General features: G+C 41.9%; 2 protein-coding genes across 7 annotated transcripts in view; one reads left to right on the top strand and one right to left on the bottom strand.

Annotated features, from left to right (window-relative positions):
- The window catches only part of trim55b (tripartite motif containing 55b), a 42,938-nt gene that overhangs the window by 17,375 nt on the left and 782 nt on the right, over positions 1-24,781 (bottom strand). For 2 of the 4 annotated variants that reach the window (XM_058059708.1, XM_058059711.1), the window contains exons 3-7: positions 22,183-22,216; positions 21,543-21,837; positions 21,399-21,475; positions 21,217-21,285; positions 9,304-9,373 (exon numbers count right to left, since the gene is read on the bottom strand). The gene's annotated coding sequence lies outside the window, so the exon portion shown is untranslated. The remainder of the gene's footprint in view (positions 1-9,303; positions 9,374-21,216; positions 21,286-21,398; positions 21,476-21,542; positions 21,838-22,182; positions 22,217-24,781) is intronic. The other 2 variants (XM_058059709.1, XM_058059710.1) reach the window with 1 other exon arrangement.
- Positions 1,346-23,625, top strand: pde7a (phosphodiesterase 7A). 3 transcript variants are annotated; one of them, XM_058059695.1, is made up of 12 exons: positions 1,346-2,363; positions 14,156-14,216; positions 18,804-18,890; positions 19,384-19,547; positions 19,637-19,700; positions 19,971-20,167; positions 20,245-20,376; positions 21,394-21,485; positions 21,567-21,711; positions 21,790-21,886; positions 21,962-22,042; positions 22,938-23,625. In XM_058059695.1, the coding sequence occupies exons 1-12, from the start codon at positions 2,226-2,228 to the stop codon at positions 23,177-23,179; spliced, it is 1,500 nt and encodes a 499-aa protein (XP_057915678.1). In that variant the 5' UTR covers positions 1,346-2,225; the 3' UTR covers positions 23,180-23,625. The 3 variants fall into 3 exon arrangements, with proteins under 3 accessions (XP_057915678.1, XP_057915677.1, XP_057915679.1); XM_058059694.1 differs by having other exon boundaries at positions 18,801-18,890; XM_058059696.1 differs by lacking the exon at positions 18,804-18,890.

The raw sequence follows: 24,781 nt of genomic DNA, 5'->3' as shown, positions 1-24,781 counted from the left end.
GCAAGTCACATGACCATTCCAAATATTAAATGTGTGTAAAATAATTTTTACACTAGCTTAAATTGAATCAACTGCATGGAGATGAATAGCGTTAGCAAGCGGAGAAAAGAGGTGGTACTTGCAATGCAAAATGTACATTTCAATACAATGTGATTCGTGTTATATGCTTTTGTTTCTAATAAATATGAATAATGAGTTCAATGAGTATGAAGCAATTAGCTATTTTGCTAATCTTCTTGTTGTCTCTTCAAGGATGAATAGTCTTGAACCAGTCATGATGTGCTATATATATATCACTATATTGACACTTACTATGGTACCCATTATGTCATTGTATGGTTATATCACAACTTGAAAAAAAAAACCTTTAAACTATATTAGGAAAGCAGGAAGTGAACAAATGTAACAGTTACTGATTGTAAAAGTACCAAATGGAGGGGTAGGATTTAATAAGATTTGCTTCTTCCTACTCCTTTTGGACATGTGGAACTGTGAACTGATTATGTGATGCATTCAATTGTAATCTGATGCATGTTCAAATGAAATAAAACCATCACCATTATCATTACCAATCCTGGAAATGATGTGACTTGTCTTTGTGTGCGTTTGAGAGCAGGAGGGGACTACATTCAGAGTCATTGCAAATTGGGAGGGGAGGGGAATTATACCCCCCCACATACCCACCCACCCAGCCATCCACCCAGCCCCAAGGCACAGAGCCTAGCAGTTGCCATGACACATCCATTGTCCCTACCAGCACGTGAAACTCCCCAAATAAAATGGTCTATTAATGCTGTGTGTTTATCTTTTAAATGTGATCCACTCAGCACTCCGTTGTGTGTTCAGCTGCACCTTATCAAACAAACAAAAAAAATCAATCAATGGCTCAGTATGTTGTGAAGGCAATGCCAGATAAAAAAAAAACACAGACAACAAAGACAGAGTGCATGCTGACTAGTAAATGAGTAAAGGAGGCGGCTTTTTTCCATTTGCAATATGTCTGTCTTGAGTCACTTGCAAAGTGGAGCTGCTGTATTTTCCCGCTGAGCTCCCAAGTAGTATGAGTCATGAGAGGAAGGTAATCACAGGCAATGATGTGTGGACCGCTGCAGGGCAAGCCCCGTTGTGGAGGAATACCCCTGAGAAAGTACACGCCGCCTGCAAACCACGACTCAAATAGGTCTTGGGATCGCCCTGGTGGCGTAGCCAATCATATGAGCTCGTCTATCTCTTGTTAGGGGAAGCGTCCAATTAGCGTTAAGGTAACAACAGTTGCTTGTTTCCTATTCGTCCACTCCTAAAAAAAGGCGTGTTTGTGTGTTTTTTTTTTTTGCTCCCCAACAGCACCATCTCTGGCAGGTGGTGCCTTTAAAGCGTACACTTGGCTACCGTTAATGTCGTTTTTTGAGAGTACTTATATCGAAATAACTACCGCATTGACTTTTTAAGGAACATTTTTTTTAAACAGACGGTCATGGTGTGTCTTTGAAAAGGCACCGGAAACGTGGATAATGAGCTAAGGGGTTCCCCCCTTCTTTTATCTCCCACAGAGGTTTGGACATCGGCGCCTTCATCTTTTGCTATTTTACAGAAAAGGACCCCCACCTCAAAAAAAAAAAACACAACGTGTTGATGATGTGTCAGCATCGGTGAAGAAGAGACAATAGAGACGGGGGGAACAAAAAGCCCCCCCAACAACGAGACTGACGAGCTCTGCTATCCCGGAGTTTGGATCGCTTTGGCGTCAATATGTCGATATGATGCGTTAAGGAGCTTTGTTGTTGTTGGTTTTTTTTGGGTGTGTTTTCCCTTAAGTATCATTTAGTTCTCTTGTCGGAATATGCTGAGCGGAACGCAAAGCAGCGGACGTTGGGTTCTGCTTTAAAAAAAATGAGGAAGCGTCTCCATAAAGACCCTGAAAATGGCAAGAAGGTCTCGTCGTCAGTGGGCCTGGATTTGAGCAGAACGAGAAGAAAAGGATCATCCGCAGAAGAAGAAGAAGAAGAAGCAGCAGTATGATTTTTTGTCTTTAACCCCCCCCGCAATGACACCAAAGGAGGTCGAACCGTGGCGATAGATGAAGGCGATTCGTTTTTTTGCAACTTCTGGTGCGCCCACAATGAACACTTTTCACTTCGATAGCAGATATTGAGATATTTTTTCTACAGCTTATCAAGTATTTTTGTTATCTGTTTTTTTTTTTTTTTTTTTTAAACGACTATTCAATGGAAGTATGTTATCAGCTGCCAGTGTTGCCTCTAGACAGGCCGGTTCCCAAGCATGTCCTCAGCCGGAGGGGAGCCATCAGTTTCAGCTCCAGCTCCTCTCTTTTTGGGGCCCCTGATCCAAGACAGCTGTCTCAGGTAAGGAAAAATCCAAACACCCGTTTCCACCCATTCCGTACTATTGTGTAGCCCACCGCTATTCCTGTGTTCTTTTCAAAGCCCCCTTTTCACCACATAGGTCCATAGGAATCTTGCAGGTGGTTGTTGATCTCCAGGCCCAAACAGACACCTGCATGGCTCTCACATTTCTCTTATCTTTTTTAGCCTTTGACCACCCGCCACCAAAAGATGTGCATGTTAGCTAAAGATAAAAAAGCACACCAGATCTTGCATCACTGTATCAATTTACTACTTTGCTTCTGCAGGAACACGCCACGCTGTTATTTATGTCAACATCTCTTGACACATTGGCAGAAACCACATGCTTCAACTTCCTGCTTTTTTCGTTTCAATGTTGTTTAAATGTAAAGAACACAAGCGGTACACTACAGTACAGAACATTGTGGGTTTTGCACAAAAACAGCCCTCCGTTCAGGTCACTTCCCTTTGCTTCCGCTCAAGAAGAGAATGTTGCATGGCGTGCCGTTGAACATAAGCATGAAGTCACCATATGACCCCCCCCCCCCCACCCACCTCCCCTCAAGCATCTTCTTCACCGTCCATTAGTGCTTTGTGTGTAACCCTGCCCTACATAGGCAGCCATGTGTGTCCATGTTTCAAGCTAGTCTGCTGTCACAGGGAGCTTTTTCTTTGAAGATGAACCCGTAGTCGGAGCTGTCAAAGGTCCTCAGTGGTGTTTATCCCGGGGCATGGACCATGTGACCTATAGAATCCATGGTGACCCTTTGCAATACCACCAAAGTTTCACCCCCAAATAAAATATTTGTAATGGTAATGGTTTTATTTCATTTGAACATGCATCAGATTACAATTGAATGCATCACATAATCAGTTCACAGTTCCACATGTCCAAAAGGAGTAGGAAGAAGCAAAGCTTATTAAATCCTACCCCTCCATCTGGCACTTTTACAATCAGTAACTGTTACATTTGTTCACTTCCTGCTTTCCTAATATAGTTTAAGTTATTTTTTTGTTGGTTTGTTTTTTTATCACATACCGAAGTACGAGGTGATATGACCATACAATGACATAATGGGTACCATAGTAACTGTCAATATAGTGGTATATATTGCACATCATGACTGGACCTCTCTTTTAAAAAAAACACCCACTGTGACTTTAAGGGGTTTCGCTGAACCTCTGCAAAATTTGGCACACACTTTGAGGGGACAGACAATCCTATGTTTGTGAAATTTGATTGGTTATTGGTGGAAAAACATGTTTATTGTGCTCTTCCAAAGCATTTGGAGCCCAACCCATAGGGGGCGCCTGTTGCGGAAAATGTAAAAGCCATGTCGTTTAAGGCTGGATTATTAATTCATTCATTTTCTACTGCTTATCTTCACGAGGGTCGCGGGGGTGCTGGAGCCTATCCCAGCTGTCTTCAGGCGAGAGGCGGGGTACACCCTGCACTGGTCACCAGCCAGCCAATCACAGGGCACATATAGACAAACCATTGACACTCACATTCATACCTATGGACAATTTGGAGTCGCTAATGAACCTAGCATGTTTTTGGAATGTGGGAAGAAACCCATGCAAACTCCACACACAGGGTGGAATTGAACTCGGGTCTCCTAGCTGTGAGACCTGCGTGCTAACCACCCACCACCGTGCAGCTGAGGCTAAATTATCCTATAGCAAAGTCTTCTAACCATTTATAGAGCGACCCAAAATGCTAGCAGCAGTTTTTTCCTGAGACTTTTTAGGTTCTCGGCGGTCCTCGTTCACAAGTTTGAATTTTTGGACGTGCATGTCAAGCTCCGCCGAAGGGTTTGGAGGGGCTTACGTTGGTGCCGTGCCACCGATTCAGGCTTTAGAGTCACGTGACAAAATTGTGCAAGCATGCCAGCGGTACAGTAAGGTTTGCGTGTGTTCTGTGGCGCTCTCAACTGTCAATTGATCTGGGTGACAAAACCAAAAAAGCCTATGAAAGGAAACTGTGACGAATGCTCTTTTTTTTTTTTTTTTTACAGAAAATGCAACGAATATCTTGCTCTATTTTTATTTAATTTTTCCAAAGTAACTGTTGCAAGATGCCTTTCCATTGATCAGCCAACCCCAGTGTTTGACTAGGGCACTGCTACACACACTGGTCACTTTCATGGACAAAATACAAAACGTCACCAGCTTACGATGGGGTTTCAAAGCCGTGTGTTAAAGCAATGAACCGTGTCCCTCTTTGTCCTTTTATGTTTGAATCGATTGTGGGTGGATTACACCTTGTCGCAGCGGTATGACATCATTCTATATATGTAGCTGACGCAGCTTTCACCAGCCCAGCATAGGAAACCAGATCAGGTGGAACTGAACTGCAATGCTGGAAACATCCTCAAATGGGGCCAGAGGTCATTTTTAGTCCACGGGGGCCATACTTGTTATTGAGTGACATGGCAAAAAAAATAAAAAAAATTGTGATACAAGTCCTGTGTGCTGAGATGTATTTATGAGTGTGCATGTCGTGTTTTTAAGTGCGCTTCCACATGCCTGTTTGTGGACTGGCGTGGCACAAAGAGGCAGTTAGGCATGTGCCTAGGCACTGTGGGCAGAGGTTTGGCTCTAGGCCAGACTCACAGATGGCCCGAGTCTCAGTCTCTTCTCTTTCTGCTGTTTTGTGTGTCCCCCCCCCCCCCCCCCCACACACACACACACAAATTCTCTACACCACCACCTTCGTGCCTCCGCCGATGACGACAATCCATCGAGTAAACAGAGGGCAAAGTGGGGTTAAAGACACGAGCGAGTCTCAGGGAAATATGTCACTCTGTGGTCGTGGAATGCTTGTGATGGCGTGTAAGAGGAGGCGTCGCGCTGCACAACAAAAGGCCTCATTGATTCACAGCGCTTTTACCGCTTTTATGTTGGCGAAAGTCGTCTTTGTCTGTTGATTCTTCCGCTTGCATCGTGCGCGGATCATCGCGAGCGGGAGTGGGGAGAGTGTAAGATTGTAAGAGTCATGTGGTTTTCCCATCTTGCGTTCACGTTTGGAGACTGCCACTTTCTCCTCACCGCCTTGTGGCTTTGCTGCTACATGACACAAAAAGCCCTCTTTTCTGTCAAGGACTATGGAGTTCAGCTCACCCGTGGTACTGTTTGGGACTGTAAGCCTCGATCTGGTGTGTTTTTTCCACCACTCGGTGTGTAGGCGGGATGGTGATGGCTGCGTAAATAGTGTGCTGGTATTATCCAAAACACAATTGGCTTTGAAAGCTCCCTTTTGTTGCGACGCACACACTGTAGTGTACTTGGCAATAACCTTCTAGAACACGGGTGGGCAAACTGCGGCCCTCGGGACACATCTGGCACGCCGAGCTTCTTAATCCGACACGCCGGGCATTTCCAAATTCCGTTTTTTTAAGCTTTTAACATGAATTGCAGTGCTACTGTGTCACGCTTGACGAGGTGATATGACCATACAATGACATAATGGTTACCATAGTAACCGTCAATATAGTGATATGTATAGCACATCATCATCCTTGTATTTAGCAAACATCAACTGCTTGTATTGTTTCTTGAATTGGCTCATCGTTTGTGCATTGTTTGAGGGTCTTACTCAATCCATTCCATAGTTTGATTCCACATACTGAAATGCTATGGCTAGCATAACGTAGTCCTATATAGTCCATATATATAGTCGTTATGCATTATTTTAGCTGTTTGAAGATTAACTATATCAGCAAGTTGAAGTATTTGTGATTTTAGAAATAAGGAGTTAGTATGTTCTCTGTAGGCGGCATTATGAATTATCCTTACCGACCTTTTTTGCAGTACATTTAGCGAGTGAAGATTGCTTTTATAGTTCATTCATTCATTCATTTTCTACCGCTTATCCTCACGAGGGTCGCGGGGTGCTGGAGCCTATCCCAGCTGTCTTGGGGCGAGAGGCGGGGTACATCCTGGACTGGTCGCCAGCCAATCACAGGGCACATATAGACAAACAACCATTCACACTCACATTCATACCTATGGACAATTTGGAGTCGCTAATTAACCTAGCATGTTTTTGGAACGTGGGAGGAAACCGGAGTACCCGGAGAAAACCCATGCATGCACGGGGAGAACATGCAAACTCCACACAGAGATGCCCGAGGGTGGAATTGAACCCTGGTCTCCTAGCTGTGAGGTCTGCACGCTAACCACTCGACCACCGTGCAGCCTGCTTTTATAGTTATTACCCCATATTTCCACACGATAAGTAAGATATAAAATAATAATGGACAAAGTAACCTACAAACAAATATCTACATGCAATACCCCCCAAAAACCCCCAAAATATATTCACATTGCAAGGCATGCTGAGTAGCATGTGGTATTTGTAATGTTTGTGTTTTGTTCTTTTTACAATGAAAACACAAGAAATGATATTATGTTATGACTGTAAGGGTAGGATGGGGGTAAACTAGACACTTTTGGTACCTTTTCCACCTTTTTACTTTAGAACTCCTAGCAATTTTGATATGTTACAGTTGGTAGGGGTTGGATGAAGCTGGAGTGGTCGATACCATTGTTTTAATGATGTTGCAGTCACGCGGCTTTTGGTGTATAATGGAGGCCAGCTGCTTGCGCTGCACACGTCAATCTGTTATCAGCAGCATATCACTGCCAACAGAGAAATATCATCATCATTATTATCATCATCAGCTCTTTCTCATTTTGGATGTTTAGACACACCAAATGATAAGCTCCTGCGTAAGCAATGCAGATAGCGCATCCGCACCATAGATGTTTCTGTGCACCTTCTCGATAAGCCATGACTGTAAGAGAGAGGACCGGAGGGGGGAGGAGCGCGAGTCGGGTGTGTGTGTGTGTGTGTGTGGGGGGGGGTACTTTGTTGATTTTAACTGCAGCGATAAGGTGCTGTGTCTGCGCAGGGCCCGCGCATTGACGTTGGTTCAGGATGTGGTAAGAATGCTGAAGGAGCCAAGTGTTTCACAACCGTCCCTCAAAAGCTTTTTTTTTTTTTTTTTTTAACCCCCGCGCTGCCGACTTCTGTGAAATTTTTTCGGACTTTCCCGGAGTCTGCGGCGGTGTTTGTCACCAAGCAGGGATGTGTAGTATTTGGTAAATAAACGGGAGTGAGCCCTCACATCCTGCCTTCATTTTGGACACAGACACTGTCTCTCTTTTCTTTGCCTCTCTTGTTTGTCTCTCTTGTGAGGGGGGCCCCTCTTATCACATGACCATTCTGTTTTTGTGCCGCAGTGTCGAGTGCAGCCGGCCATGAGAATGTGACTGGACAAACTTGTCAATGCGACTCACCATTTTATCATTTATGTACCTTTTTGTGTCCTTTTTTAACATCAATGTAATCGACAGGCCTTCTTTAGGAGAAGCCAGGGAAACAAAATGAGGTTTAAAATGAATTAAATTCCTTTGCAGGGTATTCGGCCAGTGAGAATATGAAGCAAGTCTCCCCCTGCATCTTTGCTGTAGTGCTTTTATAGAATGCTGGTATAAAAGGCCTCCATAAATAAATGACTTTATGGCGTGTTATCTATCAGCGGGAAAATGGGAGTGGTTGGAAAAGGTAGCAGATAGGTCGCTCCCTAGTCGAGGACCAATTCACCTCTTCAGAAAGCGAGCGCAGCTGGAGTGCATCAGAGTGGACGGCGATCTCGTAAAAACACTCCGAAACAAGTAGATTCCCTCTTGTATGTGGCCGCTTGCACCAAAACGAACACAGGCCTGGTCCCAATCTAGCCACAGTTGAGGCTTAGCACACAGTTACTGGAATGCGAGCGCTGCAAGAGGTCATATATAGAGCTCCCAACGAAGCCTTCTGTTTTCTTATGTCTGAAACTGTGCGGGCTTTTATGATAAGAATCTACATGCACGCAAGCGTGCACACGCCACAGGAATAACAGTCAGTGTTCTGACTCAACAGTGAAAAGCACCTGTGTGAGAATTCTGCAACAGGCGCTGTACGCTTGACTAGCATTGAAAGATTACAGGAAGCTTGTTTGACACATGCACTAAGAGCTTTTATTTCCACCATAAAATGTTGTATGTATAAGACAACGGCTGTTTTCTATTGGATAATGACAGATATTCATCAGAACCGACAGGAGAAGCGAGGTCACTCCAGTTCACGTGTTCGACCCTTTGGGTTATTGTTAGCATCTATTTAACTATAACAGGCAGCCATTTTCTGACAAGAGAAGCCCCCGGGGGTACTTTCATAGTCAGAGGTTTTTAACACCATGTGACCCCGGTACCCTCTCCCTTTCCCCCTCCCCCTCGGGTCGTCCCTGACTTCAGAAACCTGAGTATCGCAACCCCAGGCGGAGCGGATGAGCCGAGATAAGAAGCAGAGCCACATGTAAACGAGGTTTCATGGAATCGCCGCATACACAATAGGGACGCTTATGTTAGGAGTATAGAGACGAGGCTGCGCTCCAGATCCGCTTCAGGGTTTTTTTTTTTTTTCCCAGAAGGAAAACCCACTGACATTAATTATTAATAATCATTTTTATAATCAGGTTATTATCCACCACTCTCATTAAAGTGGCACTTTTTACATACTTATATAATAATAATAATTTTTTAAAATTCTTAAATAAAATGTCCAACCACCCTCGGCCATCTCTGTGTGGAATTTGCATGGGTTTCCTCCCACATTCCAAAAACATGCTAGCGACTCCAAATTGTCCATAGGTATGAATGTGAGTGTGAATGGTTGTTTGTCTATATGTGCCCTGTGATTGGCTGGCTGGCGACCAGTCTAGGGTGTACCCCGCCTCTCGCCCGAAAACAGCTGGGATAGGCTCCAGCACCCCCGCACTCCTCGTGAGGATAAGCGGTAGAAAATGAATGAATGAATAAAATGTCCAAATTGTTAGTTATTGATGCAGTCTTGTCCAGTTTTGCCCAGTATTTAAAAAAAAAATGGCTGTACCTTGGCTATCTTTTTATATTGGGATGTCATCCACAGAATCCTGTGGAAACTTGGAATGCCCGTGCTTCTGCTTAAGAAAGACACAGTCACCAATGCAATTCAAATTGTTATTCATGCAAGGTATTTTTCATGATACCCTTATTTTGTTTATACAATTGGACAGCATGTGGCGAACAGCACTCTTATTTTGAAGGCCAGAAGTGTCAGCGGGCATTGTGAAATGCTCGTATGCGTTAACAAGCGGTAAAACAGACGTGCACAAGCATGCTTTGCTAAACTAATCCAACCCCGCTAGCTTCCACCTTTGAAAGAAAGAGGGGAGTTTTGAATTTTTTTTCGAGGTTTCAGTTTTTACGTGTTTAGTTCAGAAGGCGACAGCCTGGCGTTTGTGATGCAAACCCCCACCCCACTTTTTTTCTGACAAGATACATTTCAAGCATAACTTTGACAGAATACATATTGGTAATGGTAATGGTTTTATTTCATTTGAACATGCATCAGATTACAATTGAATGCATCACATAATCAGTTCACAGTTCCACATGTCCAAAAGGAGTAGGAAGAAGCAAAGCTTATTAAATCCTACCCCTCCATCTGGTACTTTTACAATCAGTAACTGTTACATTTGTTCACTTCCTGCTTTCCATAATACAGTTTAAGGTTTTTATTTATTTGGTTTATTTTATTTTATTTGGTTTTGACTGAGTTAAAGCCCCAAATTTTACTTTATAAATTGGATTGACTTGAAATTTCTCACAATTTTAGGCAAATCGACACAAAATTTGGTACACACCTGTAGGGCAAACACAAATACACGTGTGAAATTTGATTAATATTCAAAAACAAGGACGTCATCAAGCGTTCGGTCATTGACTGTTCCCAATTTTTAAAACCGAGGATATCTGTATTATGCGTATGTACTGTATGTTTTCCATTGGTATTGTTGGGCCCCACCAATATCATTTACACATGAATATTCAATTTTGACCCTACTGAAAATCAGTACAATATGAGTCTGTCTACTTCCAAATGATGCGTCTAAAAAATAGTCTCTCTTCAACACCAACACAAAATTGATCAGGCGCGCCGATATTTATATAATGACCTCATTCCTGTGTAGTCCGGCGAATTATCTTTTTTCCATTTGACGTCACCCACGGAGTGAAAGGAGGTCACTGGCCAACAGATGGGAAGAAATTTTAATCCCGCATCGTTCCATGCCAGAGGCCGTTGGTCGAATGTAAACTGGCAACCGACACGCTTCACTGTTGACGCCAAAGCGAGAAGTCACGCAATCTGCGATTCATATGGCAGCCTCGTCTCCGCACAAGTGGTACACTTTGTCGGAAACGGCACGGTAACTGCAAAGCACTTATGGTGACATCATAGAAAGGGGGGTGCGTAATATAACGAATGAATTACTCTGAAAAGAGCACTCTTATTGAGTGGTCCAGTATGTGTTTTGGCTGACATTTTGTCCTCACCGATATCCAATCAGCTGTTTCCCGTGCCACCAACGACGACATCTCGGATAGCATCGCCACTGTCATCAACTAGAGATTGACTTTCGGTTGTTAATAAGCCACTGCACCGCCACACCTATGTGTAACGACTATGAGTACGAGCACCACCTTGTCCAAACAGTGCATTGATGCGCTTTGTTTTGCATACCTGCTTTTTGAAGTGTGGCTGCATGGACTGAACAAAATGTCCACAAACACAAAGCGCGTGTGCTCGGTGTATACAACACATGCTCGGGATTATGTAATTGTAGCTAACCTGGAGAATTCTAAACTTAACAAGGTGACGAGCTAAAATAAAAATGTTAACAATGTTTATTTTTGTGGTGGCAGTGATCCTGTTTGGTAACATTTGTACTTGCATCACTTCCAAACCACATTTGTCCCAATGTCATCTCCCAAACACGCTTGCACACAATCGGTGCTGTGTGTAAACACGGAAGCCTATTGACACAAAACTACGGTGTTGCGGATGACCCACACCGAGTGGAGATGTTTGCTCGTTGGTGAAATATTAGCTTTGTATTGATCTCTTGTTATGATCTCAGTGGACACGCATTGTCAAGGGGTGTGAAGGAGACTTTGGCTAATCCTCTGGACATGAAGTAATGACTATACAAGCAAGTTGTGTTTGTGTTAGGTATTAACCATGAACTGCTACCTGAAGATGAACGGACACAGTGCCGTGCCATGTTGGATGTAGCACTTCCATCACTTTTTGTACTTCTTGAATACCGACAAATTTTACGTACTTGCTAGTAAAAGGTACCATATTTTCCAGGCATATTTTTATAGTTCGTTTGGCTAGTCCTGCAACTTAAGAGTCGGGTGCACCTACAATTTATAAATCGTAATATCCCGACCGGTTTGTGAGCCACACCCACTAAATTTAAAGCGACAAAACAATCACAGGTTTCCACGTCATAACATGGGATATTGAGTACAAAGAAAAACTAAATTAAATTTATGCTTTTTTTTTGCCAAACACTACATGAAAGATGACAGTAGCATATCGGAAAATGTATTTGTCGTATTTCACACACTGTGCAATTGGAGATTAATCAAGGCTAATTAATATGATTAAAACTTTTAATCACTTGGCTTTTATTAACTTATGCACTCCACTGCATGAGTCTGGTGGAATACATTGTGGTCTTCTACAAGATTAATCAAGGCAAATTAATATGATTAAAACTTTTAATCACTTGACAGCCTTGGCTTTTATTAACTTCTGCACTCCACTGCACACATTGCAATTGGAGATTAATCAAGGCTAATTAATTTGATTAAAACTTTTAATCACTGCATGAGTCTGGTGGAATACATTGTGGTCTTCTACAAGATTAATCAAGGCTAATTAATATGATTAAAACTTTTAATCACTTGACAGCCTTGGCCTTTATTAACTTCTGCACTCCACTGCACACAGTACAATTGGAGATTAATCAAGGCTAATTAATTTGATTAAAACTTTTAATCACTTGACAGCCTTGGCTTTTATTAACTTCTGCACTCCACTGCATGAGTCTGGAATACATTGTGGTCTTCTACAAGATTAATCAAAGCTAATTAATTTGATTAAAACTTTTAATCACTTGACAGCCTTGGCTTTTATTAACTTTTGCACTCCATTGCATGAGTCTGGTGGAATACATTGTGGTCTTCTACAAGAGTAATCAAGGTTAATTAATATGATTAAAACTTTTAATCACTTGACAGCCTTGGTTTTTAATAACTTATGCACTCCATTGCATGAGTCTGGTGGAATACATTGTGGTCTTCTACAACTGCACTTTTCTAGTCGGCTATTTTGGGCTCTATTGGAAGGATAACAGGAGCCTTGCAGCTCAATCATCAGCCAATCAGGAAGCGCCGCTGAGTCAAGTGTCCAGTCATGCAGGCTTTTTGTGGAAGGGGAAACCCTATACTTGGGGGAGCACCGGCGGGGGGGGGGCGGTGGTATCAGGCCGAGAGTGCAACCCGGGCGTGTGTGGACAGCGCTTCAGTGTAACCCCAACCTCCAGCAGGTGTGTGTTGACAGAGCAAATACACACAAACACATACATACACACAATATCACAGTGGCCGCTGCTGCCAGTCCCGAGACGCGCTTGCCGAGGGATGCCGTCAGCGCCAGACTGCGCGGCACATGCGACACAGCAGCCGTCCATGTCTGGCGTCATGTTCCTGTGACAAGGTCAACATGGAGCACGCTGACTCTTAAGTAAAAAGAAACTTGACGGTCTGTCGTTTTTTAGAGAGGGAGGCTGTAAAAGGGAACAGAAACTTTCATGACTGGGCTAAATCTGCTTGGAAAGTACCCAAAATAATACTTGTATGATTTTAAAGGACCCATATTATAGTGATTTTCAATCACTGGAAATAAATCTCCACATTTTGGGAGTGTTTTGGCCCAAATATTGTATAAAATATCACCTTGATGTTAGAATTCCTGCGGTGTAAAGAGTCCTTTTTAGTAAGCCAAACTGGGAACATGCTGTATTGTGTGTCTGTAGCTTTAATGCTAATGCTAATGTGTCCATGCTGAGTGAGTGTGTCTCTCCAAGAAGTACTACTGTGCACTTTATTACTTGTGCAGCATAATGCACTTTATTACTTGTGCAGCATAATAATAATAATAATAATAATAATAGATGCCATCTCATTACAGGCTGTTTTTTACCAGACCAACAGGATCTGGTAATCCGACTCCCTGAAAGTAACATCTGGTGTGCCTCAGGGCGCTGTCCTTTCCCCACTTCTTTGTTTGTTTACATCAGCGCTGTCAGCAATACGTGTTTGGTATTTTAATTAACTATTTGTCTTTTTAAAACGCCACATTCAAAAAATTGGTTGATGGATTAAAACTCAATTAATGCCATCCTTGGACTGCTCACTGGACCTGCTTCTGCTCTCTGTGCTCAGAGTTCGCCACCTTTTTAGTCGCAAAATCATGCTAGGTTAGCCTATTGGCTGATGAAAAACAACATGATCAAGCCCCCATGTCTGTTTGGTTTTACTATGTACTATGCACTTAATATTTATGGACTGTATTTTATCGAAGTTTCCGTTGTAAAGAGGCGTGTTCACATCACGTTTGGACTCTCATGACTGATAACGGCGACGTGAGTGCGGAATAGGGCAGTTGATACACAGTTGCGACACGTTTATCAGTGTTTATACACACACACACACACGCACGAGAGATTACATCCCAACTGTCGAAACATTGCACCTACACACCCTGTTATTAAGCTCTAAACTGGACACATTGAGAGTGTTTTATTTTTACAACCTACTTGATTGTCTTTTGTTTATGTGTGTTTACACAGAGACGCGGGGCCATCTCCTATGACAGCTCTGACCAGACCGCGCTGTATATTCGTATGCTGGGTAAGTAAGTGTTGGTGTACGCAAACAAGGCACACACTGCACGAGGGGAATGGGATGGATGGCTCAGCATGAAACGGAGGGGAGGAGAGGGTGGAGTGAGATTATGGAAAGATGCGTCTTAAAAGAGCACACTCGCTCAATCCTGCTGCGCCCTTTTTGGTAATCTTTCCATTACAGTAGGCTGACGTCCGTTGATTGCACTTCAGTAAAGAAAAGCCAGCATTTACTTTATGTTCATGTGTTCATTCACGTTTTTTGCATACTGTGTTTGGACTGCGGCGGGTCGATATAAACACGTGCTTGCCTCCATCACCCTAAAACCGCTCGTGATAATGATATGATTGGAGGATTTAATAATGATATGATTGGAGGCTTTACATTGTCCAAGGTAGGTGTGTCACCACCATCCCACCTGTAATAAACCTGGTGAAAATGTTTCACGATAACGATAAAAAAAAAATTGGTAGGTATGCAACATTTGCTTTACAAATTCAATATAAAATAAGTATGAAATGTTTAAAAAAAAAAAATTGGTAGGTATGCAACATTTGCTTTACAAATTCAATATAAAATAAGTATGAAATGTTTTAAAAAAAAAATTGGTAGGTATGCAACATTTGCTTTACAAATTCAATATAAAATAAGTATGAAATGTTTAAAAAAAAACAAAAAATGGTAGTTATGCAACATTTGCTTTACAAATTCAATATAAAATAAGTATGAAATGTTTAAAAAAAAATTGGTAGGTATGCAACATTTGCTTTACAAATTCAATATAAAATAAGTATGAAATGTTTAAAAAAAAATTGGTAGGTATGCAACATTTGCTTTACAAATTCAATATAAAATAAGTATGAAATGTTTAAAAAAAAAAAAAAATTGGTAGGTATGCAACATTTGCTTTACAAATTCAATATAAAATAAGTATGAAATGTTTAAAAAAACAAAAATTGGTAGGTATGCAACATTTGCTTTACAAATTCAATATAAAATAAGTATGAAATGTTTAAAAAAAAACAAAAATTGGTAGGTATGCAACATTTGCTTTACAAATTCAATATAAAATAAGTATGAAATGTTTAAAAAAAAAATTGGTGGGTATGCAACATTTGCTTTACAAATTCAATATAAAATAAGTATGAAATGTTTAAAAAAAAACAAAAATTGGTGGGTATGCAACATTTGCTTTACAAATTCAATATAAAATAAGTATGAAATGTTTTAAAAAAAAAAACAAAAATTGGTAGGTATGCAACATTTGCTTTACAAACTCAATATAAAATAAGTATGAAATGTTTAAAAAAAAAACATTGTTCTCTGCAGAGGTCTCCTTTGTTAGTTTTTTGGCAAATTAAACCAATTAATAGATTGCTTGACTATTCCCCCTCAAAAAAATTTTCATAAAAGCTAGTTACATATTTCCGTTATCACATTATCCTTTTTTTCTAACATTATTTAATAAAATATGTATTTGTCATTTTGAATTATTTGCTTATTATTATATTATTTGTCATTTTGATTTATTTCTCCCAACTACTAAATACCTTGCCCCAAATTAACAGCAGGTACTTTCTCTAGTCGAGTCAACTGCATGTACTATAGTGGAAAGATGTACCATACTTCATTTTGGGTCCTCCGCTGGAATAAACACTGGCCTGTTACCCCCACACCTCTTCTTAAATCAATACCGTACCTCAAATAGACGCCTGTGTTTCTTTGCAAAACTGTGTATTACATTATTTGATAGCATTTTAAAAAATGCATTCTCCCTAATGAATACCTGGAAAAACGTCTTGTACTTTCTGCAGGTGAGTAAATTAGTATAGAATTAGTATATTTAAAAAAATAATAATAAAAGAAGAAGACGCCACAAGGCCAAAGACCAAATATGGTATGTATTTTTTTTCACGCTTTAATTATGGGATGGTGTTTGCAGGAAATGAGAGAATATACAAAGAAGCTTTGAATGGCTTTGTGTAGTCCTCATTTGATATACACAATGTTTACCTTTCTGGTGTTGATGCGTGTGAGGCAACAGCTGCTTTTTGTATGTGTTTGTGTGCGCACGTGTGGTGTGTTTGTGTGTATGTGTAGCCTCTATAATCATTTTGCTGGGCCATGTAAGTATGATGACGCGCTTTCGTACGTCATCGGCACAAAGCATCTGTCTTTGTGGATGCCTTCTATTAAAGTTGAGCGTGAGCAGAGAGGCACGCTAATGCAGGTCTGTGTCAGCCTGCCATGTTGACGCACATCGCTCAGGGATGACATGACCTACATCCACCCCTCTAATGCACTGCGGATGGGTGGGGTGTAGGGGGGTCAAAAAAAAAAAAAAATGCTGCGACGCGCCAAATGTGCAGTAATCACGCAGTCAAGTGCGCGCACGTGCCGAAGCCGAGCACATGCGTCCCGCAGATGGGACTGATGCACGCACGCATGAATCCATGGCCCCCGGGGGCTGTGTGAATTGTTGTGCTGGATTTATGATTCACACGTGCAGCGGTGCAGATTAGACACGCATTCCTTCATGACGACAATTGTTGAGCATCTTTACACAATAGCTTGGATTGTAACTCGTAGTTTGTGGTATTTTGCTAGGAGCTTGTGTAGTATTTAAAGAGCTGTTGGCAAGTAAGTAACATGCTGCATGGGGGCGGGGGTGGGTGGGGGTCCACACGTGTATGTGTGTGTATATATATATATATATATATATGAGTGTGAATGATTGCTACCATTGGAGTCTAACACAATCAGAAGTGCCATGCTGGAAACACACCACTTTCCAATTATTAGGTACACCTGGATACGACTAATGCAGCAGCATTAATGGTTCTATCCGGGGTTAAGATCACCTTTCTTGACTATTTTGCATGCCCAATGTCTTGTCTGTCCTCTCCTTTTGTGTGTATGGGTTACAAATAGGTAACATTTTATACATGCAGTAATACAAAGTCTGGTTGAGTTTCCCCCCAAAAAAAAAAAAAAAAAATCACATCTTTGGCTTGTTCTCCTTCACTGCCACAATGGTGGGGGTTCACCACAATAAGGGGATAGAGCGACAAAGTCCCAATCCACTTTTGAGGGCTCGGTTTAAGAGGGTTTATTTGCTTAATTCAAACATGACGGAGTGGTTAGGGTGGTTGAGGAGGGGGGGGGTGTTCTGTCTAGTGAGAAGCAGTTTGTTTCAACACAAAACAAAGCTTCATTATTGTGTTTGCAGCTTCCATGAGGGCTCTCCGTCATTTATTTTCTCCCGTTTTTAATGTTATAGGAGTTTTCAATGTATGTAGAGCTGCTTCGCTAGCAGAATTTTGCAGAAAATTATATGTTGCATTTGGCAGACCCGTCGGGATTTATTCCATATTGCAATTGCAAATTCCAATTCAGCCCAATCACCTCAACAACCCCTCACGGTTTGGCCGATCGTCGTCATTTTGGTCAATCAAACCTGTTCCTAAGCAATGGCAAAACGCGCATATCAACTGTCGAACCCAGTGGTTTCCAAACTTTTTTTTTTTTTGCAATGACCCCCTTTTCGAGATAATGGGAGAGATGACTTCCATTTCCGAGCCTGGTTATAATATGAAAATTCGATGAAAATTAGTCTTTGGGTCATTTTTGGGTTTCTCATTTAAAGTATTGCATTTATCTGTCGCCATTTTCAAGCTGCATTCATTCATTCATTCATTTTCTACCGCTTTTCCTCACGAGGGTCGCGGGGGTGCTGGAACCTATCCCAGCTGTCTTCGGGCGAGAGGCGGGGTACACCCTGGACTAGGCACATATGGACAAACAACCATTCACACTCACATTCATACCTATGGACAATTTGGAGTCGCTAATTAACCTAGCATGTTTTTTTTGGAATGTGGGAGGAAACCGGAGTACCTGGAGAAAACCCACACATGCACGGGGAGAACATGCAAACTCCACACAGAGATGGCCGAGGGTGGAATTGAACCCTGGTCTCCTAGCTGTGAGGTCTATGCGCTAACCACTCGCCCACCGTACTGCCTTTCAAGCTACAACCATTTGAAATAGTAATCAACTCAATATTTTCTTGCCTAAACGGTTAAAAATAAAGTGTTTACAGGAGCCCCACGCCCCTCAGTTTGAAAACCACTGGTCTAACCAATCAAATATGTCCCTGACGGATGCATATCTTCACTTACCAACTGATTCGCGATGATAGGAATGCCCCCTGATGGTCATATGGAGATACAACTCCCAACATACTGAAAAGAAGACAACCAACGCCTGCGTAGAATAATGTAGCCTGTTATAAATGTACTAGAGAGGTAAAAGCTAAATAATAATAGCATAATAAAGCTAATATCCAAGGTATATTTATTAGAATATTACAATACCGCAAAGTCATTTTGTAATGCTATTGAATAGTCTGTTAGTGTTTTTGTCTCCCGGCCCGTGGCAGCACCCATCATTGTGGCCCTGTCCATCAAACACCTATCCTCCAATCTCAACGTTCCTATGAATTTGACTTCCCGCATCCACACACACACACACACACCTTTCTGTTGGAAGTGCATGACCCTCGAGGAAATAAGTGCCAATTTCTTCCAGGAGATGTGAGAGTGAGAAGTCAGGTTGGATTTGAACCGGAACGACGAAGCTCCCATCCGTACCTGTGCATCGACTTCCGAAACCTTCACAGTGAGTAGGAGCCGTCAACCGCCGCTGCTTCTCGATGGCGTCTCTTTTGTGGCCCCCCCCCACCTCCTCCAACCCCCTTTCACACACTCATGATAAAGCCAAAGGTGTGCTATTTTTTTAACCCCATTTTGCTCTAACACCTTGTCAATGACATCATATACCTACAGATACATTATGCATTATTATATATATATATATGTGTGTGTGTGTATCATGCTGCTGTGTTTCCAGCTTGCGGCCACAATTGATTCAGACATGCTGCTTTTGTGTAAGTGTGTGTGCGTGTGAGAGAACCCTGACAAAGCAGGTCTACTGCAGACAAAAAAGGCTTACAAGTGGGCGGCTGTGTCAGCACCGGAGCCTTTGCGTATATCGCTGACCCGTGTGACCCTCCGAGCCACCCGACGAGCTCATGAATTTTACTTGTGTATTAACGCAGTCCTACTTATTAAGAGATATATTTTAGTGTTTTGGTTTTTTTTTTTTTTTACAGCGCGTCTCAGCTGCGGGTCCACGCCGCCAAGCTCCACCCCCGAGAGGAGGGTCCGCAGACTGCTCAGCCTCCAGAGATACCTGCACTCGTCTCGCCTGCTGCGGGGATCCCCCCAGCAGATCCCCCTACCCATTCTCGATGAAGACTACACTGGACAGGCCCGAGTACGGCGCGAGCCTACTTTTGAAATCAAAGTGAAACTTACTCCTCAATATGCAATCTTTGCTCATCATGGTGCTTTCTTGTTTTGTAGTGCATGCTGGAAAAAGTCGGGAACTGGAATTTTGACATTTTCCTCTTCGATAGGTTGACCAACGGTATGTGAAATGTGGGAGACTTTGGGAGCTGATGCATGCAGACTGTATCCCACTGGCGCCACCTATTGGCTCCTTGGGACATCACTCATAATGAAAGCCCCCATTGAACTAGTGTGCATGATGCCCTGCAGAGTTTCCTCTAAATCATAACCACAAACCAAAACATATTTCATCAACTTCCTTGATGAGATAAGAAAGAAAAAAGATGGCAGAAAACAAAGTCTCCATTCATTTAAGTTATTTTTAAAAACGGTGTATCCCCCATTGCAGGAAACAGCCTGATCACTCTAACCTTCCACCTGCTAAACCAATACGGCCTGGTGGAGCTCTTCCAGCTGGACATAGTCAAACTGTGGCGGTTCCTGGTCATAGTCCAGGAGGACTACCACAGCGACAACCCCTACCACAACGCCGTGCACGCCGCCGATGTCACACAGGCCATGTATTGCTACATGCGCGAGCCCATGGTGAGATATAAACAGACCTGATTCATGCCTAACTTTTTATAAGTGACTGAAGGTGTTTATGTTGTGGTTGAGCACAGCTGGCTAAGTCTTTGACCTCCTATGACATCCTGCTGGGACTGCTCGCCGCCGCCACACATGACCTGGACCATCCCGGGGTCAACCAGCCTTTCCTCATAAAGACTGACCACTATCTAGCTTCACTCTACAAGGTAAACTTCTAGTTTATTTTCATTTTAATTTGTGTGTCTGTCACTTTAATGCTAATGAGCTGTGTTTGCCCATGGCAGCCTGTCTCCAATACACGCTATTGTGTACTTATCTACTTCATATTGAAGCTGTGCATTTGTCCAACATAGTAGACGCCATATATTACATATATACAGGACCAGGAGGACGCAAATATTAGCCAAATTAAATATGAGAATAAGGTTCAAATAATATTGGAATAAAGTCTTATGACAGGGAAAAATATTAAGAGCAGAAAGTTGACGAAAAAATTTAAAACCAGGCAAATAATGTGACTTAAAGTGAACAATTTTATGACATGCTGTTTTTTTTGTGAAATATACAATATTGTTTACAAAATGTAAAATATCAAATGGATTGAGTAAGACCCTGATAAAAAATAAAATTCAATAAAATTAAAATAAATAAAAAAAACTATATTAGAAAAGCAGGAAGTTGCTATGGTACCCATTATGTCATTGTATGGTCATATCACCTCGTACTTCAGGACGTGATAAAAAAAAAAAAAAACTACAAAAAACAAAAATAACCGCTATTAGGAAAGCAGGAAGTGAACAAATGTAACAGTTACTGATTGTAAAAGTACCAGATGGAGGAGTAGGATTTAATAAGCTTTGCTTCTTCCTACTCCTTTTGGACATGTGGAACTGTGAACTGATTATGTGATGCATTCAATTGTAATCTGATGCATGTTCAAATGAAATAAAACCATTACCATTACCAAAGTGGTCCCTTGCATCCTGATTGATTTTCCAGTATGCGACCCTTGGTGGAAAAAGTTTAAAGAAAAGCATGGTACTTACAGCTCAGCGTCCGTAGTAGTTTGGCAGAGCTTCAGGCTTTATTTTGAGGAAGGTGTATTTTTTGTCCTCCTAAAAAATACACAAAATAGGATAGATGATTGTTCTCATATTTAGTGCTAATAAACAAACCCTAAAAAGTGGACCTTTGAATTAACATGTGACCATGTTGTCTTGTAGAATACCTCAGTTCTGGAGAACCACCACTGGAAGTCGGCTGTGGGGCTGCTCAGAGAGACGGGGCTCTTCTCCCACCTGCCCGCTGAAGACAGGTCGGCGCTGTTAACCTCCATTACAATTGCTAATTGTGTGTTTCTCTTTTAACTAACCTTTGCTGGATCCCCGCCCCACAGCTTGAGCATGGAGAGGGACCTGGGCTCTTTAATCCTGGCCACCGACATCAGCAGGCAGAATGACTACCTGTCCCGCTTCCGTCTGCGTCTGGACCAGGGCAGCCTGTGCTTGAGTAACGCCAGCCACCGCCACTTTGTCCTGCAGGTGCTTCCCTCACGCCAAAACACCGTCCTCTTTGCCGCGACTGCTGGTTCTTATTCTGGTGTTTGCCATCTTTTCCAGATGGCTCTGAAGTGTGCAGACATCTGTAACCCCTGCAGACCCTGGGAGCTGAGCAAGCAATGGAGCGAGAAAGTCACCAATGAGTTCTTCCAGCAAGGTGATACTGATTTTTCTACTTTTCTGTTGATTATCTTGTCTAACCTAACACTCTTATGACTCTTTGTTTATGCAGGCAACATTGAGAAGAAGCACAAACTAGAAGTCAGCCCACTTTGTGACAGAGACATGAACACTGTTGGCAACATTCAAATAGGTCAGTGGTTAACTTCTTTTTACACTTAAGACCACACTTTAAACACCCATTGGTTGAATCATTCTAAAAGACAACCCATAGGGGGCACCAGAAACATCTCCAGCATAAGCAGTAGAACAGGGGTCTCAAACTCAATTTACCTGGGGGGCCACTGGAGCTAGGGTCCGGGCAAGGCTGGGCCGCATTAGGTTTTCCAAAAAAAAAAAAAAGCATTTATTAAAAACAGAAAAATATACAAACTTTTTCAGTGCTTTGGTTCCGATTTTCTACAATAAAAGCTCTGATAAAACATTCCACTGTTCTCAAATATCTTAATTTGTATTTTTCTGCACAAAATAAGATGAAAATAAATAAACAAATCAAGAATAAAGAAAATCAATCAGTAATAAATAAATATAATAATAATAATAAAACTGCAAATAATAAAAACTTACAAAACCACATATAGTTGGTGGGTAGACAAATTATTTTTTTCAGATTAAAATGAACAAAGCATTATTAGAGCCCTGTAGACATGACAAATCACGACTATAGTCACATATTGCGCAACTGCAGGGTCTTGAGACACATGCTAACTCGCAAACTAGAGAGCTAGCGACCTAAACGGTAGCCTTCAAGTTATTTCCTTTAAACTTAAATAGCCAAAAACTTACCACTTCCACACGGATAGGGAGGATAACTATTAACAGTTATTTAACCTTTAACATGAACATTAATCAAATGTAATAATTTTTTCTGGGTACATGATACCATACAGCATCCATATCAAACTTTCATATCAAGGCGGGGGCCTCAAACTAGTGTCCTGTGGGCCACATTTGCCCCGCGGGCCGCGTGTTTGAGACCCCTGCAGTAGAAGTTCTAATACCCTTTTGTGGTTTCACCTTTCCTCCAGGCTTCATGACGTACGTAGCAGAGCCACTGTTCGCCGAGTGGGCCCGTTTCTCCGACACGCGCCTATCCCAGACCATGCTGGGTCACATGGGGCTGAACAAGGCCAGCTGGGGCGCCCTACAGCAGCAGGAACAAAGCTCAGCTGCCGGCGATGAGGCAGAACCTGGCGGGACCGTCACCGGAGGAGAAGGAGGAGGAAGCAGCAGCTCCAAAGACATACCTCAGGGAAGCGGAGTATCCTGACACCACCTCGTCTGGGTTTGGCCACACACTCCGGGGAGCGTGCAGGGCGTCCACAGCCACATCTTTTTTTTTTTCTTTTCCACTTCCCCATCTTGGTAAACCACTGATTTTATTTAATTTATTTAAGTTTTAATTCCTCCTTTTTGTTTGGATATAGAGCAATACATAGATACCTCATTTTGGCTCCTGCTGTAATTTCTTTTACTTGCTCATCTTTTATTTATTTGTCCTGAGTTTCCTTTTTTTTTGTTTTTTTTTTTGGCATTATACTGCCTGAAGCCACTGGATTTGAAAGCAGTATGGAAACTTTCATAAGTGCCATTTTTGACAAGCCGAGTATTGAGTGACGCCACGTCGTTTGTATCGAAGATTCTTCCTCACCTTTTTTTGTAAAAAAAAAAAACAAAAAAAACAAAACGTGACAAGCCCAAGTCGTTTTGCTGCCTCTACTAAGACTGTTTACGCTTTTTTCTTCTTTCTCTCCCGCCGCGGCTTCACACTTTTGCCTTGGAAGCACAAATGTGAAGAAGCGCTGTTGAAGCCATGAGCAGAACCGTACACACACACACACACCAGATGCCATAAGTACTCCTGCTGATGGAGAACGCAGAAGACACTCGGCGATGAAGTTTTGACGATTCTTCCACTCTCACCTGAAACAAGTCGCTCAGGGTTCCGCCATGAAGGAGAAAGAAGGGGCGGGGGGTAGGTTGTTTTGTGTCCTTCGCGGCCGCATGCAAGCAGTCCGACTGCTCCATGGATGCCTTAGAACTATGCACAAACCACGCTAAGTGACCAAACCAACTCCTGTTCCCATCAATTGCATGGCGTGCTTGTCTTTTGAATGCACTGTCCTTCCATCCCCTTTTTTGCCTTCTTCTGTTATTAAAATGATTGTTAGAACTACTCCAGTTAAACATTCCATTTTGTTTTGGTTTCATCTCTTAAATTCTGTACAGCGGCACAACTCCACCTTTTCCCGGGTGCTTTTTTTGTTGTTGTTGTTGTTATTACTTTAGCTGATTTGTATTTGGCTGTTAAAGTGCTGTAAGACTGTTGATGAAACTGTTTACAATTTGTCGCGACAGCCATTTTTTTTGAGGAAGACTTGAGTGTTGAGCCAGATTTTTGTAAAAGGCTTTTTGCTCTTTTCGACTTTTTGATACATGCCTGTTGCAGTTTTTTGGACGAATAAAACTCCTGTTGACAAAAATGTTGGAAGTTGTGTGCTTGAGTCAAGAGTATTATTTCTTTGTGGTATACAAGTACATTTGGCTTATTTTAACTTTTAATTTACTGTTGTGGGGTTTACAAGTCAAACAAAAAGCTACCCCGTTATTTTTGTAGCACTAAAATGGCTTCTTGTAATGAATGGCGGAAGGAAAAATAGTTCCTGCAAACGCTATACTTTATCATTGATATTCTTAATATAATTGCTTCTCCCCAACACAAATTACCCCAAAATGCCTTAAAATATGACCATTGTATCCATTAAGTATATTTAGCCTGTATTAACACGACTTTGAATTTACTATTGTGACGTTGACAAAGGAAACAAAAGGTTGCCCCATTATTTTGAAAAGTGGCGCTGGAATCGAATGA

The sequence above is a fragment of the Doryrhamphus excisus genome, chromosome 21 (genome assembly GCF_030265055.1).
Source record: "Doryrhamphus excisus isolate RoL2022-K1 chromosome 21, RoL_Dexc_1.0, whole genome shotgun sequence".
Classification (NCBI taxonomy): Eukaryota; Metazoa; Chordata; class Actinopteri; order Syngnathiformes; family Syngnathidae; genus Doryrhamphus; species Doryrhamphus excisus.
The sequence above is the reverse complement of the archived record's forward strand: the minus strand, read 5'-3'. Positions and strand labels throughout refer to the sequence as shown.